A 19,787-nucleotide genomic window follows, 5' to 3' on the forward strand; every position below is an offset into this window, starting at 1 on the left:
GCAGTATTTCTAGATCATTTTTCATTTCTCTCCAAATTTAAAGAATCAACGATCAAAAACCTAATTCAGATTATTCGGAATTTGATTTATACAAATGCATTGTATAATTGAAATATAAATCTTGTTAACATATTACCTTTTGTGATATTCTTCGATATGCAGCTTGAATAGTTTTCGCAGTAAAACCAAAAATACCAGTGTCTGGCTTAGCAGTCTGATATGTATTTTGTGTTAGTAGCTAGAAAGATTATAATAATTTTTCAACATATATATATATATATATATATATATATATATACTAGCTGACCCGGCAAACGTTGTTTTGCTAAATAGGGTATATTCTAAACCATTTCTAGAGAATCAAAAATATTAATACTTTAAGTGTATAAGGATGTGTTGTTTGAATACTATATATACAATGAGCAATGATTATAAAAACAATAAACTGCATTAGTTTGTCTATATTTTGTCAATACATTCAAACTGCAAGTTTTATACACTTTCTATAGAAAACATCATATAATCCAATCCGAGTCTTTTTTGGTCTTTCGGCTTATTAATTACGTTTCAAGTTTTTCAGATTCTTTTTGGATTCTGGATTTTGTGTATAATTGTAAATAATACTACTGAGCTTACACAAATTTTCAAATTTTTGCGAGGAGAGATAAAAAATGAGTTAGGTATTTCTTCTTTGACCTGCTTTTTGAAAAGTTTCAAGTTACATTCGATGAATTAAAGTAAATTTAATAAAAAGTATATATGTAGAGCAGGGCGAGACACAAAGGTCCAATTTGATTTGAGCAAATATAAACTATATTGTGAAAACCATAACAATTATATCACAACAAATAAGACATATCAAACGAACAATTATCTGACTACGTTCAGTAAACTGTCTTCTACTTCATCATTGTAGAAATGTGCTTTTTTGCTGTATTTCAAAAATTTGTTATCTTTTTAACAAATAGGCAAGGTAACTTGGAACAGCCAGGTGGCAAATAGGTTTAATATCTTATTTTAATTTTAATAATACAAAATAATTACATTTTTAACTAATGCTAAAAAACTACCAACGCAAAAAAATACTTTTATTATGGATTTTCAAAGATTACCGTTTATCTCCCCCATTTCAAAGATTATCGTTTTCAAATCAAGTTTGTAGCTGGCTATACATCTTTTTTCCTCTACTTTCAAATATTGTTGTTAAACAATGCTTAACTTTTGTGGTTTTTGACACTTCGGTGGTGGAACATTTTAACCCCGGACCTTCATATATTACTATCTATTCCTCGATAAATTCTACGAAATTATAACTGGGAAAATGTTATTCGGCAAAATGTCCCTTTGATCAATACCAAATTTAGGTTTTGAATTTTAAATAACATAAATAAAAAATAATATAACCTAGAAAATGTTTTATAAATATCAATGAGTATATAATTATACAAATGTGATCTTTCAGATCTCCGTGTTTGAGAAAAATATGCTAAAAAGTGCATTTTTATATTAACATTTCAAAAGAGTTGATATTTTGAGTTTCTAGTAACACTTGCGGCCCGTTTACTAACGTTTTTATATATAAATAAAACTATAAACAAAGCTACTTACTACAATTTAATTATAATTAAATTGTATTCACGTAAAATATCCTATTGAACGTAATTGAACATCATCTGTCAAAAACGTTTGACATTTCATGGATTAGCAACCTTCCATTGCTTTAGTTAGATTACGCTTCTACAAAAATTTTCAAATTAAAAGTAAAAAGTTTCTACTCGGATTTGAAATAATTTCTCATCTTTTGGACTTTCTCTGGATTGGCACGAATTTTTCAAGACTAAGACTGGCCAAATCGATTCAGCCGTTTTCGAGTTTTATTCGGACATTTGAAAGAGAGCTCCATTTTTATATATAGATATATATATATATATATATATATATATATATATATATATATATATTTGAATAGTCTTGAATTTGATGTTGATATATATTTTTAGTTTGAGTTAAAAAGTCGGGCGTTACATCAATAAAAAGAGTATGAGAGTTTTTTAGAAATTTATTTATTTAAAATCCATACGTTTCGGCTAGCATCTTAGCCTTCATTCAGCGGTAATCAATTTAAAATTTTGTATTCAGTCAGGTAAATCGTTATGTACTGCGGAGTTCTATTAATAGAATAAAATTGACAACTCCGCAGTATATAACGATTTACCTGACTCAGAGACTCATTCTGGTGTAATATGTTCACCATACATTGAAGAATTGTTTGTTCCTTGGAAAAAACTTTTTTATAAATCTGGACTCCGAATTGTAAACAATATTAGTACAACGACTAGTACTATTTTTACCAAAACAAAAACCCAGTTTAATATAGATCGACTTAGAAATCTCGTCTATCAATTAAATATATCTATATTTTCAATAGAAAATAGACATCGCGCTGCCCGATGTCAGATTGCCAGAACGGGCATTCGAACGCCCGACCCTGTCCATACAAAGTCAACGCGTTAACAATCTTCGCAACGACGAATCCTATATACGATATATAGCATATATATAGCATATATATAGCTCGTATATATAGCAGAATGACCCAGACAACAGAATGAGTCTCTGAGTCAGGTAAATCGTTATGTACTGCGGAGTTGCCAATTTTATTCTATTATATATATATATATATATATATATATATATATATATATTTTGTAGAGTTTCGAACAAGAATCCAAAAATAATACAAAATAAAAAACAAGAAAAGTTTTTAATAAACAATTTCTTTATTTAATTATTTGTTTTACTGTCGACGTTTCGGAACTAGGTACGTTCCATCTTCAGGACATCTGTCAAGAAACATGATCTTGATGAGATTTTAGCAAACAATATGTTTAGGAAAAGAAAATAGATTTTTCTTAAATAATAAATTAATTGCAAAAAAATATATATATAATAATGTACAGAAATATGTTAATATGATCACAATGAAAATGATAAAAATAAATGAGTGGATTATCAGAACAGGATATTAAACATAATAGAAATTTTTTTGAAAGTTATGGAAAAATTTTTTAAGAAAAGGTTAATGACAAAGTTGAATTAATTACCTGTATGTTTGAATATATGTTAGCACTTTTTCACTAAACAAGTTTTTTAACAAAAATGAAATTGTGAATTAAATAAAGAAATTGTTTATTAAAAACTTTTCTTGTTTTTTATTTTGTATTATTTTTGGATTCTTGTTCGAAACTCTACAAAATATACACAAATCCAAGACTCTACCATTCAATATATATATTTATATATATATATATATATATATATATATCTTATATATAAAATTCTTCTGTAACAATGTAAGTTTCATTAATCCTCCTAAACTATAATTCGTATTTTCACGAATCTTCCTGAAGTTTGTTCGGGAAATTTTCTAGAATGTTTTGATTCATAGAAATATAGTTAGATTGTAGAAATAAATGGAAAAAAATACAAAAAACCGCTTATCATTGTTTGACCTTTAAAATATTTAAGGCATGGTTTGACATTAAAAACAAATGACAACTGTCATTTGCCAAACATTTCTATCACTTATAGGCTAAGGCAATATTAAAATATAATAAATTCATGATTAAAAATAAAGAAAATGTAATGTCTACATTATTATTGTCGAAAAGCAGCTGAGATGTGCCAAATTAAAATAATATAAGATGCAAATAAATAAATAAATGCGTCTGACAGTCTGCGCATGCGTCTGACGCGCACGGCGAATCGTGTTCTCAACGTACACGTGCTTTTGCTTGCAATAATTTTGTTTGCGCACTTTGCGAACAGATTCGCCTTACGAATTCGTGCAAAGAAGACGAGACATAAGTGATTGCGCTCAAAAATTCAATTTGCGGTCGTTTTGCCTTACTATACTAAGTCACAATACAAAAAAAATTATTTAGAAGTTTCATTGTGTCAAAAATTCATATGGTTGGCATTTTGTACGGAATATTTACTTAATGGAGCGCTTTGGGTCTGAACTTTTTTTACTGTTTTCCAATTCGTTTGGAATTTTGGAATTAGGCTCATCTTACTCTCAAGTTCAAAAGTGAAAACAATTTAGACTCCTTTGCACTACCCGGAGGGATGCCATTTCTTTTCAGTGGTGTAATAACGTTGGGTGTGGATGAAAGAACTAATTATAAGAGAAAAATGTTTAATAATGTTTTTCAAAAAAGCAAATATTTTTCAAGTTACTAGCTACTGAAAATTTGTTTCTTTTTTGCGTTTTTCATCGTTTTTTGCTAATATCTTCGAAAATATACATTTTAACGAAAATTATGTAATGAACAAAATTATATCAATAAAAATCCTAATAAATCGCTATTTTACAGTGTTCTAGGAACAATATTAGGTTAATTATGAAAATGGGATTTTATAGTTCTCCAAATAAGCTTTAAAAGAAGTACTTCTGCGTGTAAAATGAGTGAGCTATCATGCAATTAAAAGACGCATACAATGTTTTTTTTTTCATTTAAATCAAAGAGTTTATGAGTGCCATTTCCACCAAAATTAAAAATAATCGTTTTCCATCTATAAAAGTATATATATGAAAATTCAAGGTATTTTTTAAATCAATTATTGCTTTTTATTATTTTTTGTTACACAAATATTGATAGAGTTCTAATTGTTTAAAGAGTGCGCGGCTGTCCAACCGGAGTGTCTTTCGAGCCCTTTAACCCTTCGCCGTTTCAAAATAAAAGAAGCTACGGTAAAATTTATGATAGAGAAAGTTGTAGCTCATTTAATCAACATTATTGAAGTAATTATTTTGGGTAGAAAAATCCAAGGTGATATTGTATCTTGACCGCATGCTATATATTAATTCTTTCTGAATTTGTTATACTTTTTAAAAGATTTCAATTTTCAACACGTGTATCTATGCTATGACCATAAATACATGGTGATAAATTTGGAAAATCAATGTTTTAGCCGTGAATAAACAAAAAATCATTCATTTAAACATTCACATCTACAGGTATGTCTAAAAATATTGTATAACCCTTAAATTGAATAAAATAAATTGAGCTATTGGAAATAAATTTGTTCTATAAATCGCAGTGTTTAATTTTTAATATATAATTTTATTGAACATATTTTAATATTTGTTAAAGGGATAATTGAAGTGTTAACTGTGGGATGTGAGAATAATCATTTTATTTGAAACAGTACTAAATTTAACATCACTCATATATTGGTGTGTAAATAGTAACTCGAAAAACAATAATGATTATTTTTAACTGAACGGTATAAATATTAGTATAGGATATTAAAAAAACGTAGAGGTGGGTACAGGACAACGTCTGTCGGGTCATCTAGTATATATATATATATTTCACTGTAATAACAATTCGAATCATTATTTTGTTTAATAATTACAAAACGCGTTGCTAGTTATATGTAGGTTACGCGGACATCGGAAGTGCTTACTGTTGGATTTTGTAAATAGGTTGTAAACAAGAAATTAGTATATAAGAGTTAGACAAAAGTTAGACTGTCAGTCAAGCGTGAGTCAAGCTTGGAGCCAGACATAGTATTCAGTAAAATGTAGTCTTTGCTGATATGATAACCAAAAGGTTATCAATAAATATTAATTGTAAAAATAGTGAATAATAAAAGTATCATTCAAAGAAAGAAGTGTGTTTACAAATTACTATCAATCGCTCTGGAGAGTCCACATCACAAATATAATATTTCAACAACTATTCAACTGTTCACCGCTCGGGTCCAGCCTATCATTACAATTCCTGGTCGTACTGGTGATCCAGAACATACATCCAAAGACATCACCAACCATCAGGACACTTTATGGTGGCTTAGCGGTTTTTTCCCTCGTAGCGCTGAAGAATTTTCTGACGAAGACATCGAGTTCAATAGCTGCCACAACTCGATAAACCGAACGATCATTCGCAGCACAAACTAAGTGATGGTGGCGCCTACCGAAGAACTTTAGAACGAACGCGAGTCTACGACTAACTTGGACATAACTATCTCATCGGATTCAAGTAAGCAAATCAAAACTTAATCATATCTCAAGATGGAACCCATTTTTGCAGAAGCTAGAGAAGGTAAAGGTAATAGTATAGAAATAAATAAATTTAGAATTCAGTTAGCAATTAGCACTATACCCGATTTTAATGGTAATTCAGATGACCTCTTTAAATTTTTAAGTACTGTAGGCTCTATTTTAGATGATGTGGATTTTGAGACATACAAATTTATATCAAAAATTGTTATTTGTAAATTAAGTGGAACAGATTTTGATTGCATTAGACGGGCTGATTATCAGTTATGGGATAATATCAAACCTATTCTAATTAAACGATTTAAAGGTAGAAGGTCAATTTCTGATTTACATCACGAGCTTGCAACAACAACAAGAAAAAATGGGGAATCGATTGAGGAATTTGCAGAGAAAGTTGAGAGTTTGCTTACGTTAATAAACAACGAATGCTATTTTACACATAATGAAATAGCGTATCCATCATATTGTGACTTGGCTTTGGCAGTTTTCGTTAAAGGCCTACCATTGGACTTGAAAATTATTATTATCCAGCCAAACCGGAAAATTTGAAGGATGCAAAGAATATCGCTGCAAAAGAAGAAAACTATTTAAACATCAGATCTGATAAAAAATACAACCCATTCGTCACTTGCAGATACTGCAAGAAAAGGGAACACCACATTAACCAATGTCGAAAACTTACAAATAGGAAAAGAGATGACAAACTTAGAATCTACAATGGTGGAAATGACGATAGAATGGATTACGAAAGTAATAAGGATCTGAAATATACAAAAACATATGATGATACATACAAGGCATTCATAACAACTAAAGAAGAGTCCGAAGAGTCCAGAGAATCCGAAGAATCCGAAGAACAAGAAGAATACAAAGCAGAAAGTTTGACTCACAACACAACACAACAGAAAAGGGAACACCACATTAACCAATGTCGAAAACTTACAAATAGGAAAAGAGATGACAAACTTAGAATCAACAATGGTGGAAATGACGATAGAATGGACTACGAAAGTAATAAGGATCTGAAATATACAAAAACATATGATGATACATACAAGGCATTCATAACAACTAAAGAAGAGTCCGAAGAGTCCAGAGAATCCGAAGAATCTGAAGAACAAGAAGAATACAAAGCGGAAAGTTTGACTCACAACACCAAAATAGAAGAGTTGACGACAATCGCTGGAAATTCATTCGAAGAAGAAAAGGATCTATATGAGGCAGAAGATATGGAACAAACCATACCAACAAATTCATACGAAGAAGAAAAGGATCTATATGAGGCAGAAGATATGGAACAAACCATAGGAACAAATTCATATGAAGAAGAAAAAGATCTGAACATATATGTGGCACAAGATATGAAACAAGCCCAAGATGAGGTTTACGACATGAAAGAAATAAATAATGAACAAGAAGAAATAAGAATACTTAATGATGAAGGACCAGAATATATGAAAACCATTCCCATTAAAATAAAGAAGAAAAAGAAAAAGAAAAGAAATATTAAAAGAAGAAAAATTAATGATGAAATTATAGAAGAAAATAATCAAGGAACCAGGGAATATAAAGTTAATATCATAAGAAAATTACCTTCACAACGAAAATTGTCAATAAATGAAAATATAGCCACTATTACAGATATGTTCAACCGTAAGAAAATGAATTTGAACACAAAGGAGAAATATGCACATTTACAAAGCCAAAGCAGCAGAAAATTGCAAACACATGTAAAGAAGAGAAACATTCCCGATTTCATTATATTCAGAACAGCACCAAAATTGTTTTATTATAAATACCGGAAGAAAATAAAACTTCGCCAGGTGTAAACACATGAGTAACAAAGCAAGTCATTTTGTTTGGTTGACATAAGCGAATTCTCATATTTCAGAGCAGCATTTGTCCAATTTTGATTACCTAGCAAATTTCGAATATATCAAGTATTAACAATACAACGTAAATTTAAATTTTCATTAATTACTATTTATGATTTAAATTATCAAATGCAAGATTCTTTACGCCATTATTAATTTCTTGCAGATTTTAAAGACATTTTTCATATTATGATTTTTATGCTCTATTGATATAAAAGTTTTTGAAAAAAAAATTATTTTGCATCATTTATGATAAGTTGTTCGAAGCATATTTTGTTTTACCGGAATAACATTTTAAATTTCAGTGATGCCTTTACATAATCAGCGACCATCTAAATTGCATTCAACTGCTGATTTTTTTTTTTTTGTATGTATGTTATTGAAGATTTATTAATGTAGAGATAAAAATAAAATTATTATGAGATTTTTTTTTAGAGCACATATATTTGTAAACATATTCTAACAGGAATGACACTTTTGAGGACAAAAGTTCTTAAGGGCCGAAGGAAAAAGAGATGGAACTCATTTTTTTTAAAAAATCTTCTTAATTTTTATAGTTTTCCGAGGACGAAAAACTTTTGAAGAGGGAGGTTGAACTGTAATAACAATTCAAATCATTATTTTGTTTAATAATTACAAAACGCGTTGCTAGTTATATGTAGGTTACGCGGACATCGGAAGTGCTTACTGTTGGATTTTGTAAATAGGTTGTTAACAAGAAATTAGTATATAAGAGTTAGACAAAAGTTAGACAGTCAGTCAACGTTTGAGTCAAGCTTGGAGTCAAGCTTGGAGTCAAGCTTGGAGCCAGACATAGTATTCAGTAAAATGTAGTCTTTGCTGATATGATAACCAAAAGGTTATCAATAAATATTAATAACGACGACTAGTACTATTTTTACCAAAACAAAAACCCATTTTAATATCGATCGACTAGATTGTCTAGACTGTAATTTAATTTAAATAGGAGAAACAAGCCAGAACTTAATTAAACGTTTACAACAACATAAAAACAATTAAAAAATCCGAGACTATTTAAAACTATGCTTGCGTACCATATTTATACTTTGAAACATAATATGGACTTTTCTAACCCGACTCTACTACAAATCGAATAAAATTTATTCAAACGAAGAATTATAGAAGAATCTATATATATATATATATATATATATATATATATATATATATATCTATAGAAAAATTTTAAATAAATTTTTGAAAGAAATTCATGTTTTTTATTGAGGTTGCCCGGTGCCCGATTACTAGACTTTGTTAATATATATATATATATATATATATATATATATATATATATTTAGTCATATATGAACTTGATTCCATTTAGTCAACTTACCAAACAGAAATAATGTAATTTATAATTCATATAACAACATTTTTGACCGAGTTGAGTTTCATCCACATCTGATCTTCTGCAAATGTCGCATATCATTTTCTCATTCCCAATTGTCACTGTTGAATATACTTGTTTCTTTGATTTAACCATTCTTAAGAATTTATAAATCTAAAATATTATATAAATATAAAAGTTAAAAAAAGCTGGAAATCGCAACATAGCACAATCATGATAAATAAGTAAAAATATACATGTTGTTGGCACAATCAAATTCAATTAAAAATTATCATGCGTTTATGACATTTATAAATTTATGAATCATACAAAACATTAGTTCCTGTAATTAAATTTACTGCTTGTGACTTATAGACTATTAAAATGATTTATCTCAAAATGTTGGTTTTCAAGAGCTTTATATTTCAAAGTCAAAACTATTACATAGAAAATTTAGCTTGTTGAAGTCTCTTTTCTAGGTACCCGAATACTAATATATAAAAATTAGTATGCACCCATGTGACTCAGTTATATTTAATTCGGTACCAATGGTCTATAAACATAATAAAGAAATGTGAAATTTCTCCATAATGTCGAATCGAGTGTTCATAACAAACGGCCCAAATTGATAATAGCAATTTTCATGATAAAAAAATACATGTTAATAATAAGTGCACTTATTATTAACATGTATTTTTTTTAAATAATAATATTTAAATTAAAACAAAATTAAACAGCCCAAAATTCAAAATTAAACAGCCCAAATTGATAATAGAAATTATCACTTATTAGTAACATGTATGTTTAAATAATAATACCGATATTAATACTGGAGTGCTGGTATTTTATTTTTCGAATATTGAATTCCAGAATTCAAGGATTAGTTCAGTATTGGAAGCTCTAATAATGATACAAAATCATAAAAATATAAATTTATATTTATATATAAATTTATGATACCTTCATCTCATTGTAACCACATTCTGAATAAATTTATAAATAAATTACTTGTCTATATACTTCCATACAAATAATAACAAGTATAACTTTTATATAACTATATGTTTTAACATGATAAATATGAATTCACTTACCAGCATATACACAATGTTACTTTGTAAAAGTTGAGTCCTTTTTAAAGATCTATGAATACACATTAATGTTTATCAATAATTAAGGTGTTAATATAACATAAATGTATTTGATTATAAGCAAAGTGAGACATAACATTATTAGAAAACACAATGAAGTTTATAAATTGTCTATTTTAATAAAATACACTTATGCCAGAATGTAAAATATGCTAAACAAACAACTATTCCTTTCATAAAGAGGTCAGACAGGAGCGATGAGCTCGTCTTTTATAAGAGTTAGCACAAAAATTATATTCTAAACAATAAAATAATTGATAATGAGAAGATTTCGACTTGGTACGCAACAGTCTACATTTTTTGACATTTGTACAATTGCATTTTGTTTTGATTTATTTTATTATTTTCTTATCAGTTTAAATTGTTTAAAAATAATCTGATAAAACTACTAAAAACTTAATGATCCTCAGGTTAATGATTATATTACCTTCACAGTGAGCATAAAAAAAATCTTTTTCATTTCAACTGGCACATCACACAATTGAGTGAATAATGAATTTATTGATTCTTATTATTATATGGAAAATAGAATCACACAGACCGTTACTATTTCGTAATATTTTTAATTTTCAGGTAATGTTTTCACAAGAAATGCCAAATTAAACAAACAGTTTTGAAATATATTGAAAATATTTAATAAAAGTGGGTTGTCATGAAATTATTATAGTATGGAAATAGAAAATATTACAATTTATATTAATTTTGATTTGTATAATGATTTTGACATATATAAAATTAATATTAAAACATCAGTTTAAGGCAAGAAGGTTAAAAACGTAAACAATTACTATCTCAGAACAAAATACGCATTTAGAAGGGCTAATTAGGGGTCCATTCGTAGTCGCAAATTTGGCGCTAGTGAGCCGATGAAAAAGTATTTTCAAATGTTTTATGCATAGATAAATAAGCATATGGTTTTATGTTGGTTACTAAGAAAAGTTAGTGTCTTAGATAAATAAGCATAAAGTCAGTGTTATTTTTGTGTCAGTTTACAAAACGGCGATTCTTGTTCGTTTGTGTTTGTATATTTGTTAAAAGGGCGCATTAAAGAAGAGAGATTTCACTGATTTTTTTTTACTACACTGATTGTGAGTTACTTTTTATCACAGCTTGCTCTCGAGAAGGCCAGTTTTATATTTAATATTTATAGTTTTTTTTGCTTTTTATTATAATTCATTCATTTTATGTTCATTGCGGTTTATTCGTTTCGGCTTTTTTTATTACACAGCAATTTATTTCCTATTTATATATTTACATTTTTGAGTTATGTTTTATGGATTCTTTTCTTTTATATTTACGTGTAGGTTTTAGAGATCATTTTAGTAAGGCTTAAATTTTATAGAATGTTTTAGTTATAATTAACTTCCCGTAGGGTAGTTATAGCAATGGGCTAAAAATCAAAATTGAATTTTTTTCATTTCTCGACGTTTTGAAGGTTTCTGAACATTTTGGCATACTTTAGAAAAAATGTTGTAGTTGAGTCCTTTTTAAAGATCTATGAATACACATTAATGTTTATCAATAATTAAGGTGTTAATATAACATAAATGTATTTGATTATAAGCAAAGTGAGACATAACATTATTAGAAAACACAATGAAGTTTATAAATTGTCTATTTTAATAAAATACACTTATGCCAGAATGTAAAATATGCTAAACAAACAACTATTCCTTTCATAAAGAGGTCAGACAGGAGCGATGAGCTCGTCTTTTATAAGAGTTAGCACAAAAATTATATTCTAAACAATAAAATAATTGATAATGAGAAGATTTCGACTTGGTACGCAACAGTCTACATTTTTTGACATTTGTACAATTGCATTTTGTTTTGATTTATTTTATTATTTTCTTATCAGTTTAAATTGTTTAAAAATAATCTGATAAAACTACTAAAAACTTAATGATCCTCAGGTTAATGATTATATTACCTTCACAGTGAGCATAAAAAAAATCTTTTTCATTTCAACTGGCACATCACACAATTGAGTGAATAATGAATTTATTGATTCTTATTATTATATGGAAAATAGAATCACACAGACCGTTACTATTTCGTAATATTTTTAATTTTCAGGTAATGTTTTCACAAGAAATGCCAAATTAAACAAACAGTTTTGAAATATATTGAAAATATTTAATAAAAGTGGGTTGTCATGAAATTATTATAGTATGGAAATAGAAAATATTACAATTTATATTAATTTTGATTTGTATAATGATTTTGACATATATAAAATTAATATTAAAACATCAGTTTAAGGCAAGAAGGTTAAAAACGTAAACAATTACTATCTCAGAACAAAATACGCATTTAGAAGGGCTAATTAGGGGTCCATTCGTAGTCGCAAATTTGGCGCTAGTGAGCCGATGAAAAAGTATTTTCAAATGTTTTATGCATAGATAAATAAGCATATGGTTTTATGTTGGTTACTAAGAAAAGTTAGTGTCTTAGATAAATAAGCATAAAGTCAGTGTTATTTTTGTGTCAGTTTACAAAACGGCGATTCTTGTTCGTTTGTGTTTGTATATTTGTTAAAAGGGCGCATTAAAGAAGAGAGATTTCACTGATTTTTTTTTACTACACTGATTGTGAGTTACTTTTTATCACAGCTTGCTCTCGAGAAGGCCAGTTTTATATTTAATATTTATAGTTTTTTTTGCTTTTTATTATAATTCATTCATTTTATGTTCATTGCGGTTTATTCGTTTCGGCTTTTTTTATTACACAGCAATTTATTTCCTATTTATATATTTACATTTTTGAGTTATGTTTTATGGATTCTTTTCTTTTATATTTACGTGTAGGTTTTAGAGATCATTTTAGTAAGGCTTAAATTTTATAGAATGTTTTAGTTATAATTAACTTCCCGTAGGGTAGTTATAGCAATGGGCTAAAAATCAAAATTGAATTTTTTTCATTTCTCGACGTTTTGAAGGTTTCTGAACATTTTGGCATACTTTAGAAAAATGGATGCGTGTGTACATTGTGTGTCCGCATTTTTTCGTTTACGTTTTTGGGGGCACGGATCAACCGATTTGAATGACTTAACAAGCATTCAATTAGTAATGATTGGAAGAAGCTCGTTATTAGTTTTTGGAAGATGGAGGCCCAGGAATACTTTCGGGCGCACGGATCAACCGATTTGAATGGTTCAAAAAATATTCGATTCCTATTGATAGTGAAATAAAAAGCAAAGAGTGCAGAAAATAGAAGTCGAGTTTTTGAGAGAACGGAGCATCCGATTTGAATGATCTAAAAAATATTTAATTAGTAATGATTCGGAGAAGTGTTTATTAGTTTTTGGCATAGGCAGGCCCAGCCATTTCAAAGATACGGAGCTAAATGTGTAAAAAATGGCAGTTTTTGAGAGAACTAAGCGTCCGATTTAAATGATTCAAAGAACTTTCTGCTTGTCTTAACAAAATAATTGACTTTGAAAAAAAAATTTGTTTTAATTAATTTGTTTTCAATAAACATTTTTTTTTGTATATCAAAAATAATTTAGATTTTATTTTTAATTCTGACTATAGTTCTAATATACTTTAAACAAATAATTTCAACTTTGGAATTCAGTTTATATAATTCTTATAAATATTAGACAATGTTACAATATTAATATAATAATCTATTTGAAAACATTCAGCGAACAACAAATAGCATATCAGTCAATGAAAAAACAAAATTAAAACACATTTGATGTTATAATACTAAATCTAAATACTTCATACTGTCTTGGAATAGATATGTTTCGTATTTTTTGCAATATTTGTTATTAGGGAACAAGATATATTGAATTTTAAATTATTATATTGTCTAAGGTAGGCTATCATCTTGGTCCTAGACAATATAATAATTATAATAATAATAATATTGATCTTGACAGGTTTTAGCTGTCAAAGACCATTACTTTTGAACTTGACAGCTAATTTCTCTTTCCGCGGCAACGTCATGCTGGCTGAAATGTTAGCAAATGTCAAAAATTAGCATGTTTTAAGGTGGTGTCTGTGATAATAATGATCTTGACAGGTTTTAGCTGTCAAATGGTCAAAGTTATGAATCCAATCATAGTCCAATTCGCTCAGAGCGTGACTGCAGCGCCCATGCAGCGCCGTAATAAATATGAACTAATTGTGGCTATCAGTGTGTGGTTTTCATGGGTTTTATATGTTTGTTAAAGAAAAAAGATATTAAATAATTGTTATAAATAATAATGAACGAGATACAATAATAATGTGAACGCTGAATGTTTATTGAAATTATTAAATTTACTTCAACGTACTTAAAACATAATTAAGTATAATGATTAATTAAATAAAGAAATGCAATAAACATTTTTAAGGTTAAGTGCCTCAAAGCTTATGTCATAATCTCGGAATAGTTCTTAATAAAAACAATATAATAATGATAAAAATATTTTATCAACAGAATAAGTAAATAATAAATTAATTTACTCTTTTTTTATTATTTTTGGTCAAACTAAAGACTTACAATAAACATTATTATAAAGACATGATTTGATTCCATCATCCATCAAATAAAATTGCAGGAACAAAAACTACATTAACTTTTCGAGGCTTGTAAATTGAAGGAAATATTGTTGGCAAGTAGATAGGACTCAATACCTCATCCGATTTTTTTCCTCTAATGAAATTTTCACTGCAAATGCGATCATAAGGTTTGGGAACCCACGGCGGTGATCCATCAACACTACAAATATATATTTTCCATTATTTCAGCATTGTATTAATTAAACGGTTTGCAAAATAAACATTTTAGCGCCATGTGATAACTTTTCTTTTTCTTTTAATCATAAAATTACAATTATTATATAATAAAATGTAATTAATATATAGATAATAGTTATACATAATCAATATACAATATATAAATATATATTTTTCATTATTTCAGCCTTGTATTAATTACATTGTTTGCAAAACAATTTTTTCTAGTAAGCATTAAATTTTGATAATTTAACAATTTATTGACTTACAATTTTTCTTTTTGCTAAACATAACAATTTTACAACTATTCATAGTACTCCGAATTGAATTTTTATTATCATTTATCAAAATTTCGGTTACAATGGCTACATTTAATGCTCAAAGTAACCACTACGAACGCTTCGGTCGATTTGACATCCCCTTCCATGCCTTCGCATCACTTCGCATATTCGCTCAGAGCGTGACTGCAGCGCCGTAATAAATATGTGTGGTTTTCATGGGTTTTATATGTTTGTTAAAGAAAAAAGATATTAAATAATTGTTATAAATAATAATAAACAAGATACAGTAATAATGTGAACGCCGAATGTTTATTGAAATTATTCAACGTACTTAAAACATAATTAAGTATAATGATTAATTAAATAAAGAAATGAAGTAAACATTTTTAAGGTTAAGTGCCTCAAAGCTTATGTCATAATCTCGGAATAGTTCTTAATAAAACCAATATAATAATGATAAAAATATTTTATCAATAGAATAAGTAAATAATAAATTAATTTACTCATTTTTTTATTATTTTTGGTCAAACTAAAGACTTACAATAGACATTATTATAAAGACATGATTTGATTCCATCATCCATCAGATAAAATTGCAGGAAAAAAACTACTTTAACTTTTCGAGGCTTGTAAATTGAAGGAAATATTGTTGGCAAGTAGATATAGGACTCAGTACCTCGTCCCATTTTTTTCCTCTAATGAAATGTTCATTGCAAATGCGATCTTAGGTCTTGGGAACCCACGGCGGTGATCCATCAACACTACAAATATATATTTTGCATTATTTCAGCATCGTATTAAATAAACTGTTTGCAAAATAAGCATTTTAGCGCTATGTGATTACTTTTCTTTTTCTTTTAATCATAAAATTACAATTATTATATAATAAAATGTAATTAATATATAGATAATAGTTATACATAATCAATATACAATATATAAATATATATTTTTCATTATTTCAGCCTTGTATTAATTACATTGTTTGCAAAACAATTTTTTCTAGTAAGCATTAAATTTTGATAATTTAACAATTTATTGACCTATAATTTTTTTTGCTAAACATAACACTTTTATAACTATTCATAATACTCCCAATTGTATTTTTATAACAATAAGGTTATGATACTTACTTTAATCTTCTAACCGCAGCGATCCACTTTTTCCGTTGGTTTTCTTTCCACTTAGCTGTAGAAAATGTATAGAATTTGCAGTCACTTTTTCTGCTAGTATTTCTACAACCCACTATACAACAGCTTTGGTGGCTCACTTCTAATTATCCTATTTAAATTTGAAATGAACAAATATTTTATGTGTTTTTATTTAAAATTTCTGTTATAATAGCCAACTTTAATGCTCAAAGTAGCCACAACGCTTCGGTCGATTTGACTTCCCCTTCCATGCCTTCGCACATAGCCTTTGTCGCCAACTTCATGCTGGCTGAAATGTTAGCAAACCTAGACATAGACAATATTAGAATACCCCGTGTTCATATTGGGTATGTGCTTTATAATGTCCATAGATAAAAGAAGAGTATAATGTAATGATAATGTCTTTTGTATATATAATAATGTCTATTGTAAGTCTTTAGTTTGACCAAAAATATTAAAAAAAGAGTAAATTAATTTATTATTTACTTATTCTATTGATAAAATATTTTTATCATTATTATATTGTTTTTATTAAGAACTATTCCGAGATTATGACATAAGCTTTGAGGAACTTAACCTTAAAAATGTTTACTGCATTTCTTTATTTAATTAATCATTATACTTAATTATGTTTTAAGTACGTTGAAGTAAATTTAATAATTTCAATAAATATTCAGCGTTCACATTATTACTGTATCTCGTTCATTATTATTTATAACAATTATTTAATATCTTTTTTCTTTAACAAACATATAAAACCCATGAAAACCACACACTGATAGCCGTTCACGGCGTTTCTCTCGCCCGATTTTTACGTTCAGAAAAAATACTTAAAGGGTCCTCCGCTCAACGTGATGGCGCTGCTCTTGGCACTCAAATTAATGGCGCAAAATTTGAAATAAAATTTAATGAATTCTAGTACACGGGTCTTTGAAACTAAATTTGGTATTACAATCGTATTATGTTTTGTAATAATAAAATAATAATACAAATATATTAGATAATATTATATTATAATAAATATACAATCAAATCGAAATATAAATCAACAAATACACTGCTGGTTTATATATACAGTAAACCCTCGCTTTACGCGGCAAGTGCGTGCCGTGCAGTATGGGAACCGTGCTATAAGAAACTCGTATTTAACATACAATTCAGGCTAATTCGTAGTGCGTTCTATGGAACCTTACATAGTGCAGTATAGGATCCGTGCTATGAAAGACTCAGAGTTGGTACAAATCGTACCATTTTTATCGCGCTGTATGGAGACCAAGGAATACAACTTGAAGTAAGAGTAATACGGACGAAATGACATGTAGGACATTGATACCTTATTCAAAAATTGGCGCGACACAGCAGTCAGCTCAAACGTGTTCTTAGGCAGCTATTATATAATCAAGCATGTCTAAAAGATAACAGTCGATAACAACATTTACATCAATATCCGTTTGCACAACGAACTTATGGGCTATTTACTAAATACCGTGTAATAAGAAGTCCGTGTAGTCAGAGGGATGTTGGATTTTTAGCTCCGTGTAGTATGGAAACCGTGTACCCAGAGTGCCGTGTAAAGCGAGGGCCTACTGTAATAGATATCACATCTAATCTACTGGAATAACTTTTACATTTTTCTACTTATTAATATAAATATTTAGTGAAATTTACTGAATAATGCTATAGTGTTAGTTCATTACATCGTCTACATTCTTAACTCTCATTAACTAATAATCATCCCGTGCAAAATTTGACATTCTTAAGCAATTCATTTTCTCCCAAGTATATTCAGATCCCTGTGAAGTGGTAATCCAATTTTAAACAACTTGAAGATTTCTATTTGTGTAATATGTCTTTCTTGTAGAAGCTTATACTTGATTTCTTACATAATTTCCTAGAATTGGCCTCTTTCCTTAAAGTGTATTATGATTAGACTCAATGCACTACGTAGTAATTATGTCCTCCATATGAGTTTGAAGCTGTTCTATTCATATTGTCTTTATTAACAAATATACAAACACAAACGAACAAGAATCGCCATTTTGTAAACTGAGACAAAAATTGAAAATACTTTTTCATCGGCTCACTAGCGTCAAATTTGCGAACACAAATGGACCCCTGAGTAGCCCTTCTGAACGAGGATTTTGTTCTGAGAGGATAGCATAAACCATAGATAAACAAGCATGAATAGATCGCTATCTCGGGCCATTTGACGTTACGCTCATTTTAATTTACGAATAGATCACTACATGGCAGCACATGTACATACAGTACATAAATTAACCCCTGGTATTACTTCTATATTTGTACATAAAATCAATACAGCCCAAAAATCTGAAAAAAATTATTATTTGAAATAAGAACAAAACATACGAAATACAAAATATATTTTCAAATATATCACAGACATACTTTTGAAGAATTATAAACTAAACAGAAATAACTGACTACTATTAATTAAAGTATATTACAGACATATTTTTAAAGTACTACAAATTAAAGAGAAATAACTTATTCATATTAATAATGACTAATAATAATATATTAAAAACTTAAAAACTAAGAAGTAAAAAGCGCAGGAGTATTGATGATGGAATGACAAATTTAGAAGGAATGACAAGTAATGCAATAATTTAAAAGGATAAAAAGAACAGCACATTTTTAAAAAAGAATGAATACTTTCCACACAAAATAATCCTAAAAACAATATATATATATATATATATATATATATATATATATATGATTTAGTAGTTAATTTTGATGTTGAAATATATGATGAGTTCTTGAGGGCGATACATCAAACAAAGAACAAAGAAATTCTTTGTTTGATGTATCGCCCTCAAGAACTCACTCATATATATATATATATATATATATTGATATCCAAATTGAGATAAAACTAAATTCCTAGGATTAAAATTCATTTACGAGACATTCTCGTTTATTATCTCTCCATTTAATAGTTATTTTGCTATCTAATCAATCATTAATAAAGTTATATTTGACGAAATCTTTGAATAGTTTCTGTATAAGTGTTTTTTTAAACGTAAGTAACCAAAACCCTGAACTACTTTTAATTTATACCAATTGTAGCTCAAATCTATCTATCGTTTTAATCCAGTTTTTATTGCAAGCAGGTTTAGTTAAAACTATAACTAAACTCTTGCGCTTTATAAACTGTCTGG

General features: G+C 28.1%; 1 protein-coding gene across 1 annotated transcript; it reads right to left on the reverse strand.

Moving 5' to 3' along the window:
• Positions 1–136: 136 nt before the first annotated feature.
• Positions 137–12,467, reverse strand: LOC113367259 (G2/M phase-specific E3 ubiquitin-protein ligase-like; the record flags this gene model as incomplete). The annotated part of the gene is made up of 4 exons (XM_026608885.1): positions 12,374–12,467; positions 10,387–10,435; positions 9,299–9,466; positions 137–238 (listed from the first exon to the last, which is right to left on the reverse strand). Coding segments are annotated over exons 2-4 (276 nt in total), but the record flags the coding sequence as incomplete, so codon positions are not given.
• Between the last annotated feature and the right edge of the window lie 7,320 nt (positions 12,468–19,787).

The sequence above is a fragment of the Ctenocephalides felis genome, unplaced genomic scaffold (assembly GCF_003426905.1).
Source record: "Ctenocephalides felis isolate EL2017-DRISC unplaced genomic scaffold, ASM342690v1 CF-g0.4_SCAFFOLD_00678, whole genome shotgun sequence".
NCBI classification, from domain to species: domain Eukaryota; kingdom Metazoa; phylum Arthropoda; class Insecta; order Siphonaptera; family Pulicidae; genus Ctenocephalides; species Ctenocephalides felis.